The following is a 22,560-nucleotide window of genomic DNA, read 5'->3' on the forward strand; positions in this document are numbered from 1 at the left end:
TTGTAAATTTCAGACTTATTCCCGTATATTCCTGTTAATTCCCATATATTCCCGTTAACCCCTTAACGCCTATTGTCGCGAATTCGCCTCAAACCGCCTCTATTCAAGATGCAACCTTCAATGTTGTAAATTTCAGATTTATTCCCGTATATTCCTGTTAATTCCCATGTAAAGTTTCCAACTTGGAAAATTCCCGGAATTTTGCAACCTTACAAATAAATAATTTAATTCAAAATAAGCCAGGCTGCAGCTAATGAACAATTTCGCTGCAATCCTTTCGTTAATTAAATTTTTTTTTTAATTCTTCTTATTCTTATAATAAATTGAGCGTTTTTGTTCATTAAAAAAAAGAAGAAATGTGAAGAATAGTTTACAAATCTGAGGAATTGATCGATACGACGACTTGATCTTTAGCTGCAGCTTCTTTCTGCACATTTTCACGACCTTTTCAATATAGTCTACTTGCCAATAATGAGTACCCGGAAATGTTGAGTACCCCAAAGTTTTATGTTAGAAATATATAGTATGGGTCCCCAGTATTCAGAAACTGCCGGATGCTAACTTATATATAGTGAACAATTAGCATAATTGACATAATTATCATACATTAGCATAATTGCCTATATGGGCAATATTTCAACAAAATTGACTTGGCTGATCTGGGCAATATTGGAGTGGTTTTAGGGGTTATTGATGATGCTGAATCAATTTCTGACATTTTCAAAATTCAAAATGGCTGTCTAAACCGGAAGTGACCAGATTTTAACCGCCAGTGGGCCGATTTTGATGGATTTTAAGCCAAATCTTAAGTTTTAGAGGATGCTGGTTGGACATACTGTATAACTCATGTATTTGAAGTAATATATAGTATGGGTCCCCAGCATTCAGAAACTGCCGGATGCTAACTTGTATATAGTGAACAATTAGCATAATTGACATAATTAGCATACATTAGCATAATTGCTATGGGCAATATTTCAACAACTGCTTGACTGATCTGGGCAATATTGGAGTGGTTTTAGGGGTTACTGATGATGCTGAATCCATTTCTGACATTTTCAAAATTCAAAATCGGCCCACTGGCGGTTAAAATCTGGTCACTTCCGGTTTAGACAGCCATTTTGAATTTTGAAAATGTCAGAAATGGATTCAGCATCATCAATAACCCCTAAAACCACTCCAACATTGCCCAGATCAGCCAAGTCAATTTTGTTGAAATATTGCCCATATAGGCAATTATGCTAATTTATGCTAATTGTGTCAATTATGCTAATTGTCCAATATATATAAGTTAGCATCCGGCAGTTTCTGAATATTGGGGACCCATACTATATATTTCTAACATAAAACTTTGGGGTACTCAACATTTACGGGTTCACAACGGGTTCACAATGGGCTGGCAAGTAGACTAATAAATAGAGGATTTGATGCGTTGGCGTTGGCGTTGGCGTTGGCGATTGTCACATGTTTCGGATTCTAGGCGGGAAACATTTACCTCAGCATCACTCGGTGTCTGCTCTCTCTCTCTCTCTCCTCTTCTCCTTCTTCACTGATGAAACCAATAACAATAATATTGATGGAAATATTAATAATAATAATAGTGACGATGATGAAGATGATGATGATGATGACGGTCAGAATTATAGTATTAATTTTATTTGTTTTTAAGACACCGTTTTATTTTATTTTGTATGCCTACTCCCATGTAACTCTTTTTTTTTTTTTCCGACTCCATCTTTGTAATTCAGTTGAAATGTCTTTGTGCCTTTTTTTTTTTTAATTTTTGGGATAAAAAACTAAACAAAACAAATATATATATGTATAAGATATAAATATATATATAAGATTTGCTCTAATGCCTCGTTGTCAAGGCAACAGTATCCCTCCCTCACTCTCTTTTCATGCTGTCTTCTCCTCCTCGACCTCATCCTCCGTTCATCAAGGGGTAAAGAGAAAAAATAAAAAAAAGAGTAAAAAAATTTTAAAAATGTTTTAAAAAGAAGAAGAAAAGAGAAAAAAAAAAGAAGAAACTATTAGCAGAAATGTCAACAATGATGAGAATACCGACTTTTTCTACTCGTGCCTTTCTGTGTGTTGTCGTCGTCTCGTCATCGGCCTCTGCCTGCGTCTTCATCCCTCGTTCCGTTTATATACTAGAGCTTTCCTGGTTTTCTTTCTTTAGCGCCACGTGAAACCTGCCACACCTCATTTCTACCAGACGTTTTTTATTTTATTTTTTATTTTTTTGCTCATGTATTTGTCTAAATGCAACAACCCAACCCCCCCGAACCCCCAAACCCCGACTCCCGATCATCATCTTCTGTGTCCTTTTCTCAGTTTCAAAACTCTTTGTGCCTTTCTCTGTCTCTTTTCTCTCTTTGCTGGGACCGTGTGTTGAGGGTGGGCGTCCGCGTCCGTCCACCCTGTGTGGTTAGTTTCAGGTACTACATTGAATTTAATGATAATGATATAATATAAATATAGTGAAACATACTGCTTGGTGTCGCCTTTTCTTCCTCTGCAATGTATTTTATAAGACATACGGGTCAGGTAAGTGTAGTAATAATAGATTTGTTTTGCACTACTAGGAGGATATGAACATTTAAACTTTGGGATAGTTCAACATTTTTGGCAAATTGGCCCATCGCCATAATCCCTATAGTCATAGCAGTAGGTTCGTTACCTTTAATTGTCGGTGCAAGCTGTTTTTAGAACGGCGGAGCAGAGCCGTGAGCTGCTCAGAGCTACGCTACGGAGGCTCATTATGGGATTTCTTGGTTTCTAACTCATCAAACTCATCAAATACACAATCCAACAACTCCACAACACTCTGGTGGACAAGTTGTGACCTGCACATTCACCACGCTATGAGATAATAACACAACGTTACCACACAGAGTTGTTTTAGAGGGAAATACAGAGACTGTTGATGAAAAACTGTCCCTGAAGGCAACGTGCATCAGCGGTTTTGCATGAATTTCCCTCTAAAACAACTCTGTTAGCTTGCACCGACAATTAAAGGTAACGAACCTACTGCTATGACTATAGGGATTATGGCAATGGGCCGATTTGCCAAAATGTTGAACTATCCCTTTAAAGAAAAAGACACTTGAACAACACAGGACAGAGACATGGACAGAAATCAAACTCACTGATCATGGTTCAAAATCAAAATACTCCATAAAAATGCCAGTGTAATAAATCTAAAACATGCTAGTAGCAGTGAGTACGTTATATAAATAAAATAAAATACATACATAATGACCTAAACCTCCGTAAAAGAAGTTAAAAAAAACACTTAAAGATAATATTCTTCCACCTTTTGTTGGTTAGGGGCTTTTTTCATCAGCACATTAGATTGTCTAATGTTAATGCCACTGTTTAATTGACTAATATTACTATTTATTACTGAATGAACTACATAACTTTAAGATTAAATAAATAAAATTGATTTAGCCATCATTTTATTTTATGTATCCCAAGGTTGAATCCATTTGTGCTTCAGCATATTTGTAATAATGATAATAATAACTCCATAGTAATGTGTTTGTTGCAATTAATCTAATTTAATTAGTGAAATGAGTCATTAAAGTCCAAACTCAGAGTGAAGCTTCTCTTACAGGAGTCGCCTTCCCGGAGCAGAATGACGTAAATGACGGGAGAGAAACGAGCCAATGAGAGAGAAGGTCAGGAGTGATTGACGTGCAGCTCGTCCAATCAGCTGCTGCTCTAAATCAGTGGGCGGGGTTTAATATGGGTGCGCTCGTTTGACCCGCTCGGCGCATCCCGGCTGAAGGCTCCCTCCTAGTATTAATCCTTACCGCAAAAACCCACACTGCTCTAATAAGATCTATAATCAAAACTTTTAATTAAATCTCCTGTGGATACGAGTGAGAACATTTGATCGCCGGACTTGAGACGCATCCTTGGGAAATACAATATTCATAAAACCAGATTTAGACTCAAACCTGCATTTGTAGCTTTTGAAAGAGAAACTGAACACTACATCCACAGTAGGGCTATAAAAACAAAACAAAAACTGCTGCAGCATTTCATTCCTACTGCACAAATAAATAATAAATAAATAGGCTATATTATTATTTGTATTATTATTATTTTATTTTCTTATTTATATCATACACAGCAATACCTTATACAGATACAAAGAAGAAGAAATGAACTAGAGAAACCTGTAAACAATGCAAAAGCTAATATAGAAATAAAAAGCTAAACAAAGAAATACATAAATAATATAATAAATAAATAGATGAATAATTAAATGAAAAATAAAAGCGCAAAAAACAAACAAACAAATAAATAAATAGACGCAAGTTTTTATAGCTTTCATGTTGACGGATTTTTTTTTTTAATAGACTTAAAACATATTGTTTGGCTTCATTTTCAAAGATAAGAAAGAGTGGGTTTTGATTAGTGTAACGACATTTCAGTGAAGCCAAACAATATGTTCAAAGCACAGGGGGAAATGAGGTTCAATCGAAAAAGAAATCACGTTGCAAATATCTTATTATTATATTATTATCTACATAATTTGGTGGAGAAAGGACAAGACCAAAATAAATGAAAAACATCTTCAGGGTGCCCTGCCTACACAGAAAGAGCAGGTTCAATCTATATCTTTTTTAAATCGTTGTAAAAAAAAAAAATTATAATAATAACTTTAGATGTGTAAATGCTGTGAATTATGTTAAAAGATACTTATTTTACCTTATTATTAATAATTATATATCTATCAGGTAAGTTTATTATTATTATTATTAGAGTCTCTGGTCGCACCACGTGACGCGCCGTCGCCGCCGCTGTGACGAAACGAGCGCACGCGCCGCTGTGTGTGTGTGTGTTTTGTTGTTGTTTTCCAGCGGTGTCGTGTTGTTGAGGCTCCGGTTTAAACCCAGTGACTCTTCACCGGAACCACCGGGATGCACATGACCAGAAAGTATTACTCTACTATTATTATTATTATATTATATTATTATTATATTATTATTACTGAGATATTCCTCTTCTTGTTCCTGCGGTAAAACGACGTCTACGTCACAGCTAGCTCTGTTAGCTGCTCTGTTAGCCTGTTAGCCTGGCTAGCTGCTGCTATTTACTGTTCTATACCATAATAATAACAACTATAACAATAATAGGAATAACTGTTATTATCTATTAACGTTCAGATTCACACATATTATGTAGCTACATCCGGTAGAAACTGGTCGTGTTATAGTTGGTCAGTAGTGGAGTTATTGTTTCTCTCAGTCACGTCACGTCGCGTCAGTGTTTCAGCTGCTGTGTGTGTGTCTCTCTGTGTGTGTGTTGTTGTGTTGTTGTGTTGTGTTATTGTGTTGTTATTGTGAACTGACACTGTGTTTGTGTGTTTTTCTCAGGACAAGAAACACGATGAAACCACCGACACAGAGTCAGTCTCCTCCTGTCAGCAGCCTGGTGAGTCTGTCAGCTGGGTGTGTGTGTGTGTGTGTGTGTGTGTGTGTGTGTGTGTGTGTTTCTGTGTGTGTGTGTGTGTGTGTGTGTGTGTGTGTGTGTGTGTGTGTGTGTGTCTGTCAACCAGCTGCCATGTAAACAACAGGCTGGTGTCAGGCAGCACGAACACGAGTGTAAATATAGTGAAACTGATAATTACACAGGTTATAACCCTCTATGGTACCATGTTGCCACTTTTTGTCCTGTCACATCTCCACAATTCATCCCATTTAATGCTGTAATACTTTAAAACAGAGAGGAGACCTTAGAGAACCAATAACAATGCTTTAATTTATCACATGACTTTCAAGAAGCCAGACTGAAACCCTTTACTGCAGACTTTTTCAAAGGAAACAGGTTTGCCATTTTGCTCCACTAAAACGGTCTGAAAACATACAGTAACTTCCTGGCCCTTTTTCATCTGGAAAAAAATATATTTACAGTAATAGATTAGTAAAGTTTAATTTGTAATAGTTCCATGCAATTTATTTACTTATTAAATAATGGAAACTTGTTAAAATGCACCTGTTGCCCCAAAGCAACAACGTACCATTATAGAAAATTGCAACGTTGCCTTGAGGCGACAGTGGACCATTATGGAATCAATATTGCATTATGAGACTATGGTAGTGTGTGTTAGGGTGTAAATATAATGTTCAAAAACATATAATTCATCATAATTTAGTTTTTTATCCTTAATAAATGTGATTTTGGATGCAGTAAAGTAAACATCAGGCTATTATGATGATGATGAGGAAGATGAGGATGAGGCCAGTGAAGGTGAAAGTCTACAGAGACTGGTCGGTGTTTCTAATACAGTAGATGATGAACCGTAGTGGTACAATGTTGCCTACAAGCAACAAACCCCAAAAACTTCCAAAAATAAATAATTTTTAAAAATGTCTTTAGATTATGTTTATTTAGTCTATTTTGAGACATAAAAACACTCCAAACATTTTTTTCCCCACTGGCATCATGATGCAGCGTACCATAGAGGGATAATAGTAGTATATATATTATATTATAGGGATGTCACGATTACTTGTTTTCACAATTAATCGTGGTATTTAAACGCCACAATTATTTAATCATAAAGATTCCTGAATACTGTTACTTTCACAAAAATTTGATGTTGGAACCTTTTATTGGCAGATGTGCATAAAAATAAAGGTAAATGCTCAGATACAGGTCCATTTAACTAACGTGACATTGAATTGGTGGGAATTTAAATGTTAACATGTCATTTTTAATTAAAAAAAAAAGCAAAACAAAACAAAAAACGATTAAAATAAACGTAAACATTTGGTATAGACGACAATTCATGACCTGAATATTTCAAACACTTCCCCTGGGGGTTAAGAATTGGGTCATATATTCATAGATACTTGAAATATTTTGTGTAAACAATGAGTAATGTAATTATATTTTGACTATATTTGATTTTACACATTCATAGTGTTGTGAAATTAATGAATGTATAATAATCGTGATAATCGTAACACCGTGATTATTTCTCTGACAGTAATCGGACCAAGAAAATCTGTAATCGTGACATCCCTACTATATTATATATTATACTACTTATAAATGAAGAATTCAGTATTTATTACTGCTTAACTGATGCTTAATAGTGTGTACTTATTATAAAGTGTTACCGTGTCTTTTTATTTTTTCCAGAGCTGTTGTATTTATTTACACTCTGACCTAAAGTGTGTGTGACATATACACATTCTATAGGCTATTTTTTCCTCAAAATTACACATGTTTTCCTTTCATCTTGTCCTTTTTAAAATTGTACCTATTTCTCTTAGTATTTATCTTATTTCCTACTTTTTTGCTCGAGCTTCTGATTATTGTAAATCCCTGAAGGATCAATAAAGTCTCATCATATCTTTTATTATCTTATCTTACAGTTAATACAGAGACGTTGATATAGTGTCAGTTGTTGGATTCTACACAGTTTGTGTTGTTGTGTGTTTTGTTCTTTATCAGATCTTCATTTTCAAACTAACAGATGTGACATTAATGTAACACATTTTTAGAAACAGCTTCATGTTGAGTAGAGTAGGTTTTTACTTCCTCCTCCTAAACCTCTGTTGTGTTGTGTTCTCAGGTGTTTGAGGGCGTGTACAACAACGCTCGGATGCTTCACTTCCTCACGGCCGTGGTGGTGAGTCGTCGTCGTCCCTATGTCGGTGTCGGTTTGATTGATTGATTGATTGATTTCATTTCATTTTTCATTTTCATTTCTCCTTTATTTATTCAGGGAAGGTCAATTGAGAGCGAGCTCTCTTTTTCAATGACGCCCTGATTACAAAAACACAATTATACAGTATACAAGGTCATGATTCACAATTACATACAGGTTGTAAAACATTTGATAATAAGTTTTTAAAACTATCTAAGGAAATAAGATGATCCAGTTTCAGACAGTTTTGTAGGTTATTCCACTTTTGGGGGCATAAAACTGAAAGGCAGTTTTCCCCAATTCTGTCCTGATACTGGGAATATGTAAAACCAAGGTGTCCTGTGAACGAGTGTGTAAATGACAGATTTTAAGTGAGATTAAGCTTGATTGATTGATTGATTGATTGATTGATTGATTGATTGATTGATTGATTGATTGATTGACTGACAGATTGATTAACAGCTGGTCTCTCCTCTCAGGGCTCCACCTGTGACGTGAGGGTGAAGAACGGCTCGGTGTACGAGGGAATCTTCAAGACGCTGAGCTCCCAGGTACCGACCCAGTCAGAGCTTCAGCTGGTCACATCAAATCAAAAACAAAATCAAAATTAACTTTATTATCTCCAATTCAATTCAATTCAAATGTATTGATATAGCACCATATCATGCAGAAGCAGTTCAGAGTGCTTTATTCTCCAGAGGGAAATTTATCTTGGTCAATCTGCTGCTGCAGTCGGCGATCATTCAACACAAACACAATAAACTAGAGAGGAACAGTGCTGCTATAGTTCACGGGACAGGAGTGAGTCTAGATTATTATTATTATGATAATATTATTGCAAAATAACACGAGAAGCGACACCAGATCAGAATCATACAAGTTCAACATAAAGAAGGTGCGTTCACAACGGACCTTTTATTTCTGTCACTGGCGACGAGTTTACATATTAAAACTCCATGAAAGTGAAAGTAAACTCAGTGACTTGGTTGGAAATTATATAATACAATACTCCGTCAGGTCCCTTAATGAACCTTTGCCAAGCGCCACACACGCACACTTTCACTTTCGTCAGTTTACTACAACGTGTATGAGACAATCGTCGGTCGGTCGGATTTCGGCAAATACGATTCCTGGCTGTAGGTGGAACCAGAGGAGTTTTGGTTCTAGTAGTACTTACATAATTACAATTATGTACTACATTATGTGCAATATTTACACTCTTCTGCTTGTGCAACTGGGTGTAATGGGCATCGTGCAACACAACCTGGTACCTATGCACTCCTGCACTTTAGCGCTCGTCACTTTAACGCAGCACGTTTACACGTTATCTCCCAGAACTAAACTCTTATGGTCCCTCTACCTGTGGAATGTGTTTGTCAATATGTTTTACATTGTCATAGTCGTCTTGTGGTCTTTTTGTAGTCTACATTATGTGTAATTTGAACTGTTTTTATGTTATGGGACTGGGAAATTAGCACTTTTGCTACAATCCGGCACATTTACAAGTTTTTATGTCCATTAATGTGCACTGTCCCATCCAAATAAAGTAAAGTAAAGTTGGGTTTGGTCCTAAATGACCCATTTAATATCCGACCATCAGAATATAGTGACAGTTCCAGCAGATATGACTGAATAATAATAATAATTGTCACCAACTGAAGCTTTAAGTCGATGCAAACTGGCGAATCCCCCCTCAGGGACAATACAGATCAATGCACTTGTCTCTGATCCACACAGTGTGAGCTCGCCGTGGACGCCGTTCACAGACGGAGCGACGGAGACGAAGGAGGAGGAGGAGGAGGAGGAGGAGGTGATGGAGGAGGAGGAGGCGGCCAGTCGTCACCTCTGCCTAGAATTGAAGACATCACCGACACCATGATCTTCAGCCCGGCCGACCTGGTCACCATGACCTGCAGAGACGTGGACCTGAGCTTCGCTGTCAGAGGTGAAGCTCCCGTACAGAGACAAACCATATCCATTCATCCATTCATAAAGTCCTCAGTTCAATCTTTAGATACGCCGTTACACTGTTGCACACATAAATGCGCATTAATGTGACTGTTTTTCAGTCAATTTAATGTAAACATGAATATTTTTAATAAAACACCAGGTTAGAGAGTTCCATCTTTGTACAATCTGCAGCATTCGTTTGGTGAAAATCTCTTTTATAACCAAGCAAACTGGTGTTAAAACTGAAATATCTCTGAATGAGTCAATATCCAACACTGCAAAAACTCAAAATCTTTCCAAGAATATTTGTCTAGTCAAAACTAATCTCTTTCCACTTAAAATAAGACTCATCACCTAAAAATTAACTTGTTTTTAGATCATTTTCACTTGTTTCAAACAAATTTTCACTTAAAATAAGTAGAAAAATCTGCCAGTTTTTTTGTGTTTGTTATAAGGAAGAAAAACTTGCTCCACCATCAGATTATTTTAAGTGAAAATCTGCTTGAAAGAAGTAAAAAGTGTCTAAAAACAAGCTGCTTTTTAATGTGATGAGTCTTATTTTAAGTAGAATGAGATTTGACTAGAAATAAGACAAATATTCTTGGTAAGATTTTGAGTTTTTGCAGTAGTGCTGCACGATTTGATAAAAATGTGCGATTATGGTGGAAAATATTGCGATTTGCGATTGCGATTACGATATTGTAAATTAATGCTGTAAGGAGTCTATTTGCTTGATTATCAAGCACAGCACAGGAAATAACCATATTTTAGGATTGTATTTCTCAAATAATAAGTGTTTCCTTACAGTATCTTTGTATTAAATAAAAATAGGTAACTTTTTGTGCAGTTTCATAGTCTACTGCGATGCCATCATTTATTACAATGCCTTTCTCCCCCCTCCCTCCTCTCACAGCACACAGGTAACACAGAGACAGACAGACAGACAGACACACACACACACACACACAACGGAGGAGACGAGAGGAGACCGCAAATGAGTGTGGCTGTTACCGTAAAATAAAAATAAAAAATAAATAAAAAAGACAGTTAAAGGGATAGTTCACCCTAGAATGATATTTCGCTCATTATCTCCTCCCCCTCATGTGGACTAAGGGCTGGAAGAAGTTTCAGAGTCCTCCGTCCCTTCTCTGAGTTACAGGGGGTCTTGGCATAGCAGTGCATGTCCATATAACGGTTGTAAAGGGACACCAGAGCTCTTCGTAAAAAAACACACACAAAAAAACATCCAAATACCTCCATGCTGCTCGTATGTAATGTCCGTCTTGTGCTGAAGCCCCAAATTGCGTAATTGTCCCGAAAAAAATTAAATAAGTCTATATTTTAAGCTTGTTTGTAGCGGAAGCTTCTCGAAGCTCCTCTTCCTGGTCCGTCCAAATCTCGCGTGATTCGCAGTAACCGCACTGACGCCGGCGCAAATCACGCGAGATTTGGACGGACCAGGAAGAGGAGCTTCGAGAAGCTTCCGCTACAAACAAGCTTAAAATATAGACTTATTTAATTTTTTTCGGGACAATTACGCAATTTGGGGCTTCAGCACAAGACGGACATTACATACGAGCAGCATGGAGGTATTTGGATGTTTTTTTGTGTGTGTTTTTTTACGAAGAGCTCCGGTGTCCCTTTGCAACCGTTATATGGACATGCACTGCTACGCCGAGACCCCCTGTAACTCAGAGAAGGGACGGAGGAATCTGAAACTTCTTCCAGCCCTTAGTCCACATGAGGGTGAGTAGATAATGAGCGAAATATCATTCTAGGGTGAACTATCCCTTTAAAAGAAAACCAAACACCGGAGCTTTCTGGTCGTTCGCCCCAACAGGCATAGAGAGCCTAAGCGGAAGCAGGAAGTAACGGTCACCATGGGACCTCAACTCTGAAAAACTCGCCATTCAAATGAACGGGACGGAAAATTTTATTTCGTGATCCGTTTGAATTGTGCCATGAGAAAAAAATATGTCCTCTACCTGTTTAAAACATCACGTTTCATCCCGAGAAATCAGCCGTTTGTTGTAAAGCTATTGTAGAATAAAATTCAGAAGAATCTGTAAGCAGAAAGACTACAAGTCGCGTAGGTGACGTCACACACCAATTGCCGCCCTTTCCCGTGTCAGTTGGTGACGTATTTTCTGTGGGACACAGATCTGTAGTCCGTAGAGCGGTCTTCACACAAAATACATTCTTCTGTTGCCGTTTTATGATAAACGGCTGATTTCTCGGCATGAAACGTGATGTTTTAAACAGGTAGAGGACATATTTTTTTCTCATGGCGCAATTCAATCGGATCACGAAATAAAATTTTCAGTCTCATTCATTTGAACGGCGAGTTTTTCAGAGTTGAGGTCCCATGGCGCCGTTACTTCCTGCTTCCGCTTAGGCTCTCTATAGCTATACCTCCTCGTTTTTTAAACGCACTGCACATGTTGCGGAGGAAAACACAGTTCGCTCCGTGACGCTAAAGCTCCACACCTGCTGTAACCACGGTGACGGTCCTGCAGCACACGGAGCGCTGTCTGCCAGCTGGGTCGTCACGTGATCAGACCTGCTGGTCACATGACTACTGACGGAGTCTGCTATGCTGCACACATTAGCGGCTCCGCTCCACACACTACAGGAGTTAAAGTCCCGTTTACAGGCTCACGCGGTCGCACATTTATGTACTTTAAATCGCCAATCGCACTCTTTCGTGCGATTACGTAATCGCACGGCGTGACATCGCGATTGCGATTGCGATTAGATTAATCGTGCAGCACTATTTTGCAGTGAATTGAATCGGGACCTTGTGAATCGGAATCAAATGAATTCAGTAAATCAGTAGTGATGTGATTCCCAGCCATAAGGATGAATTATTTTTTATTTATGTATACGGTGCAATAAAAGGTGAAGAGGACACATAATCAAATAGATGATCGACAAACGCAAACAAGACACAAAAAAATATATTACTGCCATTATTTTATTTATTCATTCATTTCCATCCTCAGTATTTTAATTCCCTTCAGGATGAACTCTGACTGAGTCGTGTTGTAGTTTTTTCCTGTGGAGATTTAAACTGGTGTTGCGTTCACAGACACGTTCACCGACTCGGCCATCAGCTCGTCGCGGCTCAACGGCGAGCACCGGGAGAAGGTGCTGCAGAGGTGGGACGCAGACGGAGACGCAGACGCAGACAACTTTGACCTGGAGTCAGACACAGTGAGGACACACACACACACACACACACACACACACACACACACACACACACACACACACACACATTTATTATTAGTAGCAGTAGAAGTATTTATCAACCGTATTCTATCTTGGTGAACCCCACTCAAGGTTACAATAGTTTTTGATTTTTCATTATAGTAGCCTTTATATTTTTGTTCTGTTCTTTTGTTTTCTTCTCTAATTCAGTTTGTTTTAATTTAGTTTTTGTTATTTCATGTAGTTTTATTCAACCAGAAATACATATTATCCAATAAAATAGCCTCAGTGTGAAGTAAATAGTCCCTTGTCTCCAGACGTTAGCTCCAAGTAGCTCTGCATCTGGTCTCAGTCCTCTACCGTTGTTAACCCTCTGGAGGTCAAAGTTTAAACCTTAAACATGTCAATTACACTACTTTACTACATTTTTAACATCGTAGAAACATCGACTGTCTTTTGCTACGGACTGCAACAGTCCGTTGTCATGGATACATGACAACAACTTCCATTCATACCAGTCATACGTTGCCTGAGGCGGAGTGATAGCCTACGCTGTGATAAGGCTTTAGAATAGTAGCCGTGGTAACTGCTCATTATACCACGGCTAACAACCAATCAGATCGCCGGATTTCACCTTTACGTTTTATAATTCAATATAAATAACAAATAATAAAAATCATACAAGTGTAATTGTGTATCTGTGTGTATATTTGTGGGGGTGGGAGGTTTGGGGTTTTCACGGTGTTTTGTATTGTTTTGTTTAGTTTTTATCCTCTGTTAGGCACTTTGTGTTATAACTAGGGCTGGGATGATATGCTTTTCTCCCGATTCGATTCTTCCACGATTTTTTTGGATGGCGATTCGATTTAAATTGCGATTCTACGATATTGCAGATTCTCTCGATTTTTAGTCTTTAGCGTTTTTAACATTTATCTGCACACAAATACTGTAGGAGCCTATAAATTAACATACTCCATTATAAAGTGAACTTAAACCCTTTTCAAAACCTGGACTCTCTGGATGTAAAAAAAAAAGGCGAACAAATGCACATTGCACAATATTTTAAAAAATTATACAAAAAAAAAACATTCAAAACATTTCCCCCCCCCCCCAAAAAAATCAATTTAAAAATCGTCAAAAAAGATATCGCGATATGTATGTGAATCGATTTTTTCTCCCACCCCCACCCACTAGTTTAAACACAAAGTTCATCTCATTGACATAATGATGATGATGATGATGAAGATGTTAGTGTGTGTGAATGTGAGAAGTCAACATCCAGTATTGATCGTTATGGTTTATTGATCGGTGACTCTCCTCCTCTTCCTCCTCCTCTTCCTCCCGTCAGTCCAACGGCTGGGACGCCAACGAGATGTTCAAGTTCAACGAGGAAACGTACGGCGTCAAGACGACCTACGACTCCAGTCTGTCCACGTACACGTGAGTGACGTCATCAAACCATCGGTTAAAACACAACTGCTGCTCCTCTTCCTCCTCCTCTTCTTCCTCCTCTTCCTCCTCTTCCTCCTCCTCTTCCGAGTAGGGTGAAGCTGCAGTACCGGAGTAACCGCAGTTTTAGGACCGCAGTTTTAGGACCGCAGTTTTAGGACCGCAGTTCTAGGACCGCAGTTTTAGGACCGCAGTTTTAGGACCGTTCGATTTACGTCACAGCGCTTCCTACCATAGATACTATATGTATATCTATGGTTTCCTACCAAGTGGAGACTGCCGTTACCTGCTGTTTTTTTAATTTTTTTTACCAAATCTCGTCTGAAGTTACTGCCGTCAGATTTATCGACGACAAATCACCTCAAACGTGCTCCTAACTACTTTCTGGACAGTCGTTGGACTCTCTCTATTCTACACTCTACTGGTCTTTTTACTAAAATTAAAGCTTGAATATGTAGAATAAAAGCTACATTTATTTAGAGGGGTGCGGAATGGAAGTATTGCTTTGTGGCTCAGTTCTCCGCTGTTTTCTTGCCTCCTCCCGGTCGTATGCGTTTGTTTCCAACCAAGCCTTTATAATAATCAATCGATGGAACAATGGATTATCATATACTAGGATGGGTGTATTTGTGTAGTCTTATCTGTCATAAACACGTTTACTGTTGCGGACTCTCGGTGCCACCGAACTCCTTTCTTTTTTTTTTCACCGTGACCGACAAGAGCAGTGACAGCAGAGGCTCTGAGCAGCAGCGGTGTGGAAGCAGAGAGCCTCCACTCTCCCTGTAACAATCTACAAGTCATTTATTCTGCTGTTAATGACGGTAAAAATGAAACATAAGGTAAATATCCATAGTTCTCCTCCTCTGCTGTCCTCTGATCAGAGGTTTATAAACCGTCTTTGCTTTAATTAGCTCCTTTATTTGCCTAAACCTAACCAATATGGCACTTCTCACTCAAACTGATCTGGCCTGTCTACACTCTACCTGATCTTTTTACTAAACTTAACCAACTCCTTTCTTCGTTGCCTAACCACTCAAACTCAAAATGTGAACTTGTAAAATTCAAATAATCACCTCCGGAGCTGTGACCGTTTCCATAGTAACGCAGCAACATCCGAACGCGGTCCTAGACCTGCGGTCCTAGAACTACTGTTACTCTGGTACTGCAGCTTTACACTATTGCCTCTTCCTCCTCTTCCTCTCCCTCCTTCTCCTCCTCCTTTTCTTCTTCTTCCTCTTATTCCTCCTCTTACTCTTCTTCCTATTCCATCCTCCTTCTCCTCCTCTTCCTTCATCCTCCTCCTCTGTGTTTTCCCAGCATGCCGTTGGAGCGAGGCAGCTCCGAGTCGTTCCGGCAGCGGGAGGCGCGAGCCGCCCGATTGGCCGGTGAGATCGAGGGCGGGCTTCAGTACCGGCGCCGCATCTCCCTGGAGAACGAGGAGGAGCGGAGCGAGGAGGACCGGTTCAGCTCCGTGGTCAGGGAGAAGGAGGAGAGGACGAGCCCCGCCCCCTCCAGGTAACACTCACCTGTTGCTGTTGATTCACATAGTAATGAACACACAGAACAACAACAATTAAACACAACGGATCGACTCCCGGTCGTAAAATCAGTCTTCGGTCGTCAGTCAGTTAAAGCAGGGTATCCGCGGGGTCTTGAAAAGTATTAAAAGGTGATAAATCAATTTTGGGAAAATTAAGACCCTTAAAAAGTATTAAAAAGTCTTTTCACAACATTATAAAGTCTTAAATTTTGAAGGTATTTTTTCTGAATTAGCTGTCCAAGAGTTTGAGTCCTAAAAGACACTGTGAAAGTGTGTGAATTTATTCATTTTATTAAAAAACAAAGATGAACCGGTACATAAAAAAGAAAAGAAGATTGTTGTTTTGGTTTTTTGAGAGTGGAGCAATGTTTTTTTTTGTTTTTTTTATTATAAACTTTGCCTTTGATTTATTATCCTAACCTATTTTGAATTCTGTTGTATCATAGTGGTCTATAGTCTTTATCACAAACTAAAACTGTTCAGTTAAAAGTGTCACTGATGTAAATGGTTACAGCTTGAAGCGGCGGTGAGGTGTTGAAAAATATTGAGAAGGTCTTGAAAAAGTCTTAAAAAGGTTTTAGAATTAACTTCAAGATTCCTGTATATACCCTGTAAAGGGACAACCAGGAGTTTTGGAAAGCGAAGTGTTTTCACTACATTTCCCATGAGCCTCAGTGTGCACAGTGAAATTCTTGGACTGGCCCAAAATGGACGAAAGTGAAAACATTTTTTTTTTAGTATATTTTTTTGGCTTTTTTGCCTTTATTTGATAGCACATAGTGAGATAGACAGGAAAGGGGGGGGCAGAGAGAGGGGGAATGACATGCAGGAAATGGTCTGCAGGATACTAGTTACAGTTACTAGTTACTTCATAAAAAAGTAGCTCAGTTAGTAACTCAGTTACTTAAAAGTAATGCGTTACTGATAAAGTAACGTATTCGTTACTTTAAAACGTTTTCCCAATGCTCCCGTTAAATAAAGGTTGATTGAATTCCCCTCTAACCGTCATTTCAGTTCTGTACTGATGCTGATGAAAAAACACGTGGTTTTATCTGTAAAATTTCACCATCATCATCATCATGCTGCATGATGTCAGCATGGAGCGGGTAAGCTCGGTGCTGCTGCCATGTGGTGTCTCCATGTTTTTACGTTCAGTGGCAGCATGACGGTAGGAAACCACGGAAACTCAGCGGAGACACCGGAGCTGTCGGCTCAGGTGGAGGTGGCGTCTGTGAAAAAGTACAAAAAAGTTCTTGACGGCACTCACTATAAGTTTAACACTTTTTAATTCATGAAACTGCCTAGCAGCAAGAACACGGACGCGTGTCGGCAGTCAGCCGTCCTCGGCGTTAACAGATTAGTGGGTGTGTCGCCCCTTTTAACATGAGCCAACTGGTTCCAATCAGCATCAGACAAGATACATGTACAGGTCATTCATAAATAATGTATCAAACAGTCAGAAAATACTAGAAAAAAGTCTAAATCACGTCGAAATAGAAAAATAGAAAATATTAACTTGTAAAGAAGAATAACGTGGTAACGCAGTGAGGAGGAATGGAGCGTTACACTGATGCTGCATTCACCTGCAGTCGGGCAGACGGCCGTCGCTAACAAACCAGATGTCATTTTAGTCACAGAAGTCCAGAGAAAGACGGTAAAACAATACCACATCGCCATGACAACATATTGTCACGTGTATTGTTTTGCCTCGTGCTGACGGACCACTTGTTTACATAGAGGCTTGTTTATGCCGTTACGTGCAGCGGCTGTCGTCCGTCTGCCGTCTGCCCAATTTCAGGTGAATGCAGCATGAAAAATACGACTGAGTTGCTTCAGATCTACAACCACACCGCTAGATGGAGGAATTCCTACACAATGTCCCTTTAATGAAATATCATCATCTCTGTTTTCCAGGGAGGGTCGGTTTGTTCCCCGGTCCGGTGGCGGCGTGAGGGGCGGAGCCTCCGGTCGCACCATGGCAACGACCTCGACCTCGACCAGACTGCCGCCGCCCGGCTCCTCCTCCGTCAGAGCGGCCGGCCAATCACAGAGCAGCTCGCCGCCCTGCACCAATCACGTCCTCCCACACTCGCTGTCTCACCCTCAGGCGCTGGGCGACGCCGGCCGCTCGCCGCTCAACGGAGGTGAGAGGAGGAGGAGGAGGAGGAGGAGGAGGAGGAGGAGGAGTTGTTGGTTGTTATTGATTATTGATTATTAGGCCTGTAACGATACACCAAAGTCACGATTCGATTCGTATCTCGATTTCTGACCCACGGTTCGATTCAATTAGAATTTTATTAAGGTTAAAAAAAGAAAAACTGGATTATTTATTATAACAACAATATATAACATTAACAGTTATAACTAGGGCTGCCCCCAAATAGTCGACCAAGCACTGGTCCACCAAAAAACATTATTCAATTCAATTCAATTCAATTTATAAAGTGCATGCACAGGGCAAACTCAATGCACTTTACAATAGTTAAGCAATTGACCCTTTGTCAAGGCCCCGCCCCACACGGTCACTGTTGCTAGGTTGGACAAACAATGGTCACGGAAGGGTTAACTCCCATTGGAAACCATTGAAAATTAGGAAGATTTAAATTGCTTGTAAGGAAAATTTTAATTAATTTATACATCAGAAAAATAGTGTCCATGATAGAGGACAGACGTGACTCAATAGCGATTGAACGGGCATTACCTGACTTTTCCGAAAAATGGGGAAAAATCATTGTTTTGGTCACTCACTAGCTAGTAGCTAACGACGCTAGCTAACGTTAGCTACAAGCTAATCTCCGCCGATCTCCCGTTTCTCCTCGTAAAACTTCACAAAGTTAAAAAGACATTAGTGGCGGTAATGTTACGTTTGCTAGATAACTTTGAAGGTATTAGATCTTCTCTGTCTATGAACACGACCAGAGAGTGGACTGGAGGATGAATGAGCTTAGCACTTAGCACAGTACAGCCAGGGAAAACGGGCTCACTTCTCATGAGGACTGCACACAACAACAACAAACAAAACTTTGCAGTTAACCCCTGACCTATGCCTACAGCTCCCCCTAGTGGACACCCCCAAACCCTATTATTAAGCTCAACTAACAGAAGGTTAAAGTAATATGTTATACAGTACACATGGGCCAAGTAGCCTATGTTTATTGATGTCTTGTGTTTAGGGAATGGGATAAAAATGACTCCAGGAATACGTTCCAGATATCGTGAGTTGCTATTGCAGGAACCCCAGGCACATTTTAACCATATTGAAAAATTATTAAGTAGTTTTTGCCAAAAAAATTGCTGTCTACCTATCTCGGTTCATAGGGTTTCATTCCAGGGTTGTCCAACCTTAGAATGTTGTGCAACATGTGACATGGGGAGAAGCGCTCTGATTGGTGGATCAGCAGACCAATCAGAAGGCCAACAAAGGGTCAATTATAATACAATGCAATTTGGCTGACCAAAATCTCATTGGTCGATTGGTCGAAGGAAAAAAAAACATTTGGAGCCGTGTTTTGTCAAAATCAACATGACTGAACTGTATAAGAAAGGCTATAGGGCTTTTAATTTGAAGGGCCAGATACAGGAAGTCGTGACACACGATCGCTCTCAGTTTGTTGTTGTTGTGTTTTGGTTTTTTTTACACGGCATGGCAGGTCCGGTCCCTACTTCTTTTCCCTTGTCAAGAGGGACTTTAGAGTCCCCCCCCGCCCCCCCCCCCCCTCGTCACAGCCTTCGGTTTCAACACGTGTATCGTTACAGGCCTATTGATTATTGATTAAGGTTGACCTGTGTGTGTGTGTGTGTGTGTGTGTTTCAGTTGTGTTGAGAACTTCACCAAAGTCCCAGAGAGTTCAGAGGAACGTGAGGACGACGACGCACTCACAGTCCTCTCCTGCAGGTACAGACATGCTCCTCTTCCTCCTCCTCCTTCTCCTTTACTCTTCCTCCTCCTCCTCCTTCACCTTCCTCCTCCTCCTCCCCCTTTACTCTTCCTTCTCCTTTTCATCCTCCTCCTCTTGCTTCTCCTCCTCTTCCTCCTTTCTCCTCCTCTTCCTCCTCTTCCTTTCCCCTTCCTTCACCTCCTCCTCTTCCTCTCTTTTCCTCCTCCTCTTCCTCTCTTTTCCTCCTCCTCCTCTTGCTTTTCCTCTTCCTCTTCTCTCCTCCTCCTCTTCCTCTCTTTTCCTCCTCTTCCTCCTCCTCTTCCTCTCTTTTCCTCCTCCTCTTCCTCCTCTTCCTTTTCCCCTTCCTTCACCTCCTCCTCTTCCTCTCTTTTCCTTCTCTTCTTCCTCCTCCTCCTCTCTTCCTCTCTTTTCCTCCTCCTCCTCCTCTTCCTTTTCCCCTTCCTTCTCCTCCTCATCTTCCTCCTTTCTCCTCCTCTTCCTCCTCTTCCTCTCTTTTCCTCCCCCTCCTCCTCCTCCTCTTCATCTCTCTTCTCTTCCTCCTCCTCCTCCTCTTCATCTCTCTTCTCCTCCTCCTCCTCCTCCTCATCTTCATCTCTCTCTCCCTCCACAGTCTCTCGTGCTCTGAAACCAGACGCCTCCTCCCAGGACCTCCCTGTCTTCCTGGACTCCTCCTCCTCCTCCTCCTCCTCCTCCTCCTCCAGCTCCACCGTCACCACGGCGACAGCCTCCACCTCCAGCCCCGTCCCCACCTTCCCCGTCGACGGTGAGACGCCGTTAAAACGTTTAAACATCTGATTCATGAACGATAGAGAGAGAGAGAGAGAAGACTAACCTGTGTTTTCATGTTTCCTCCTCAGTGAATGAGATCCTGAGCTCAGCAGCTAAAGAGCGAGTCGACAGTTTGTCTGTTCCTCCGGACGTGAAGAGCAACAAAGGTAAAAGGAGAAAAGGTCTCCTCCTCTTCTTCCTCTTCTTCCTCTTCTCTCCCCCTCCTCTGTCTATTTCAGCCTGGTCGCACTGGACGCGGAACCGAAGCGCAGCGCCCTGGAGCGGAGGCAGTTTCAGATCGGACCACATGTTAACCCAGGGGTGCTCATTACGTCGATTTGGGTCGATCGCGTGATGAAGAACAAAAAAAAAACAAAAAAAAAAAATTAAAAACACAGTTGTCTGGACAGCAGCATTTTTCTCACAACCGACCCATAGACTGTAAAAGAACCGACCTCAAAAGCGAGGGCAGGTCCGCCGAAGCATCATTCCGGGTGAATCACGCTCTCCGCCCGTTGTCTTTGTTGTTAATTTGTCGCCGCTCCACAGAGCACATGGCTACTTAATTATGCACGTGCTGACCATATGGTTGTGCTGTGGCATTCTGGGGGTGGAATATGAGGTGTGTTCATGTCTGCACCATTCTTGGGTCCGGTGTGATTTATCAATGGAATATTGCGCAGAGTTGTGTGTACGCACAGCTTGATCAGTGTTTCCCACTAACAGAAAAAAAAAAAAAGTTTTTTTTTTTCTCCTCACGTGTGTCTACGTGCCGTGCGCCCGCAAGCGAGAGAGGCGGCAGGTTGAGAGGCTGACAGCTGACAGATGAGAGATGGTGAAACGCTAGCATGATTATTAAAAAAAAAACAAACACCATCTCTCATCTCTGCCCAGACACAGGTTCACATACAGACAGGGGCGCACGGTAAACGCAGCCCCCCCCCCCCCCGCATAGTCTGACCAACTGGACGACCAAAAATTGGTAGATCATTTTGACTTGGTCACTTTAAAAGTAGCTCTCAGGCTGAAAAAGTGTGAGCACCCCTGTGTTAACCGGTCTGCCTGGTCGCACATCTCGCGCTGTGGAGTGCAGTGCGTGCGCCTGCAGCGCTTCAGATCGGTTCATTTCTATTTTTCATGCGAGCGAGAGCGCCGAGAGCGCCGTCTGTCAAGCTGGGTAGACCAGATCGTACCAGACAGGAAGTCGGGCACAGAAAAGGCGAGAGAATCCGGTCAATTTTCAAAATAAAATAAATAAAATGATGATTAATTAAGTTGTTGCTTGTCCGTCTAGAGCTTAAATATTTGTCAGTTTCGTCTGCACACGCGACACACACACACATGTTTAAAATGACGTGTGTGTGGAAAACCGAGTGAATACGAGTATGAACGACTGCAGTCGATGTCTGACCGGCGCAGAGAGAAGAGGAGAAATAGCTCCCAGTGCGACCAGCCAAGCGCCCGAGAAGGCGCGCGCAACTTCTGCGTGCAGTGCGACCAAAGACTTACTCTCTCATCCTCCTCCTTCTCTTCCTCTTCCTCCTCCTCCTCCTCCTCCTCCTCTCTCCTCCTCCTCCTCCTCCTCCTCTTCCTCCTGTCTCCTCCTCCTCTTCCTCCTCCTCCTCCTCCTCTCTCCTCCTCCTCCTCCTCCTCCTCATGCCTCCTTGTGTCTCCTTCAGCTCCGTCTCAGCAGCAGAGGACTCAGCTGGAGGAACTACGCAAGTTTGGGAAGGAGTTCAGGGTGAGAGCTGTGAAGCCGAGACACAACAGACACAAACACTTTGCCAAAGAATCTAAATTTTCATGATGCGTGATGAGCAACCTGATGTTCTCATACCGTTTTCCCATCCTCATTTTTTTTGAGGCAGAGAGACAAGTTGCTAATTTCTACCGTGTGATATCAAGGAAATAATGACCATAATAACCAATAATAGAAAACTATCATTTTTGGAGCTTGTTTTATCTCCCAGCCGTAGCTGCAGCTCAGTGGTAGCTTAACTGGCAACCCGGAAGCTGAAACGCCACTGACGCTGTGATTGGCACCACATGCCAAAACGTAAATTCAAGAC

At 40.9% G+C, this 22,560-nt stretch overlaps 1 protein-coding gene across 1 annotated transcript in view; it reads left to right on the forward strand.

The window, feature by feature from the left end:
• Positions 1–4,817: 4,817 nt before the first annotated feature.
• Positions 4,818–22,560, forward strand: part of atxn2l (ataxin 2-like) — a 30,458-nt gene continuing 12,715 nt past the window's right edge. Inside the window, exons 1-13 of the mRNA XM_085783346.1 lie at positions 4,818–4,954; positions 5,394–5,451; positions 7,601–7,657; positions 8,155–8,226; positions 9,413–9,620; positions 12,714–12,838; positions 14,184–14,275; positions 15,602–15,799; positions 17,739–17,968; positions 19,639–19,719; positions 20,334–20,486; positions 20,581–20,658; positions 22,171–22,232. Coding sequence (XP_085639472.1) covers positions 4,938–4,954; positions 5,394–5,451; positions 7,601–7,657; positions 8,155–8,226; positions 9,413–9,620; positions 12,714–12,838; positions 14,184–14,275; positions 15,602–15,799; positions 17,739–17,968; positions 19,639–19,719; positions 20,334–20,486; positions 20,581–20,658; positions 22,171–22,232 — 1,431 coding nt within the window. The 5' untranslated portion in view covers positions 4,818–4,937. The remainder of the gene's footprint in view (positions 4,955–5,393; positions 5,452–7,600; positions 7,658–8,154; positions 8,227–9,412; positions 9,621–12,713; positions 12,839–14,183; positions 14,276–15,601; positions 15,800–17,738; positions 17,969–19,638; positions 19,720–20,333; positions 20,487–20,580; positions 20,659–22,170; positions 22,233–22,560) is intronic.

The sequence above is a fragment of the Trachurus japonicus genome, chromosome 8 (assembly GCF_045865225.1).
Source record: "Trachurus japonicus isolate A0001 chromosome 8, Traja_1.0".
Classification (NCBI taxonomy): Eukaryota; Metazoa; Chordata; class Actinopteri; order Carangiformes; family Carangidae; genus Trachurus; species Trachurus japonicus.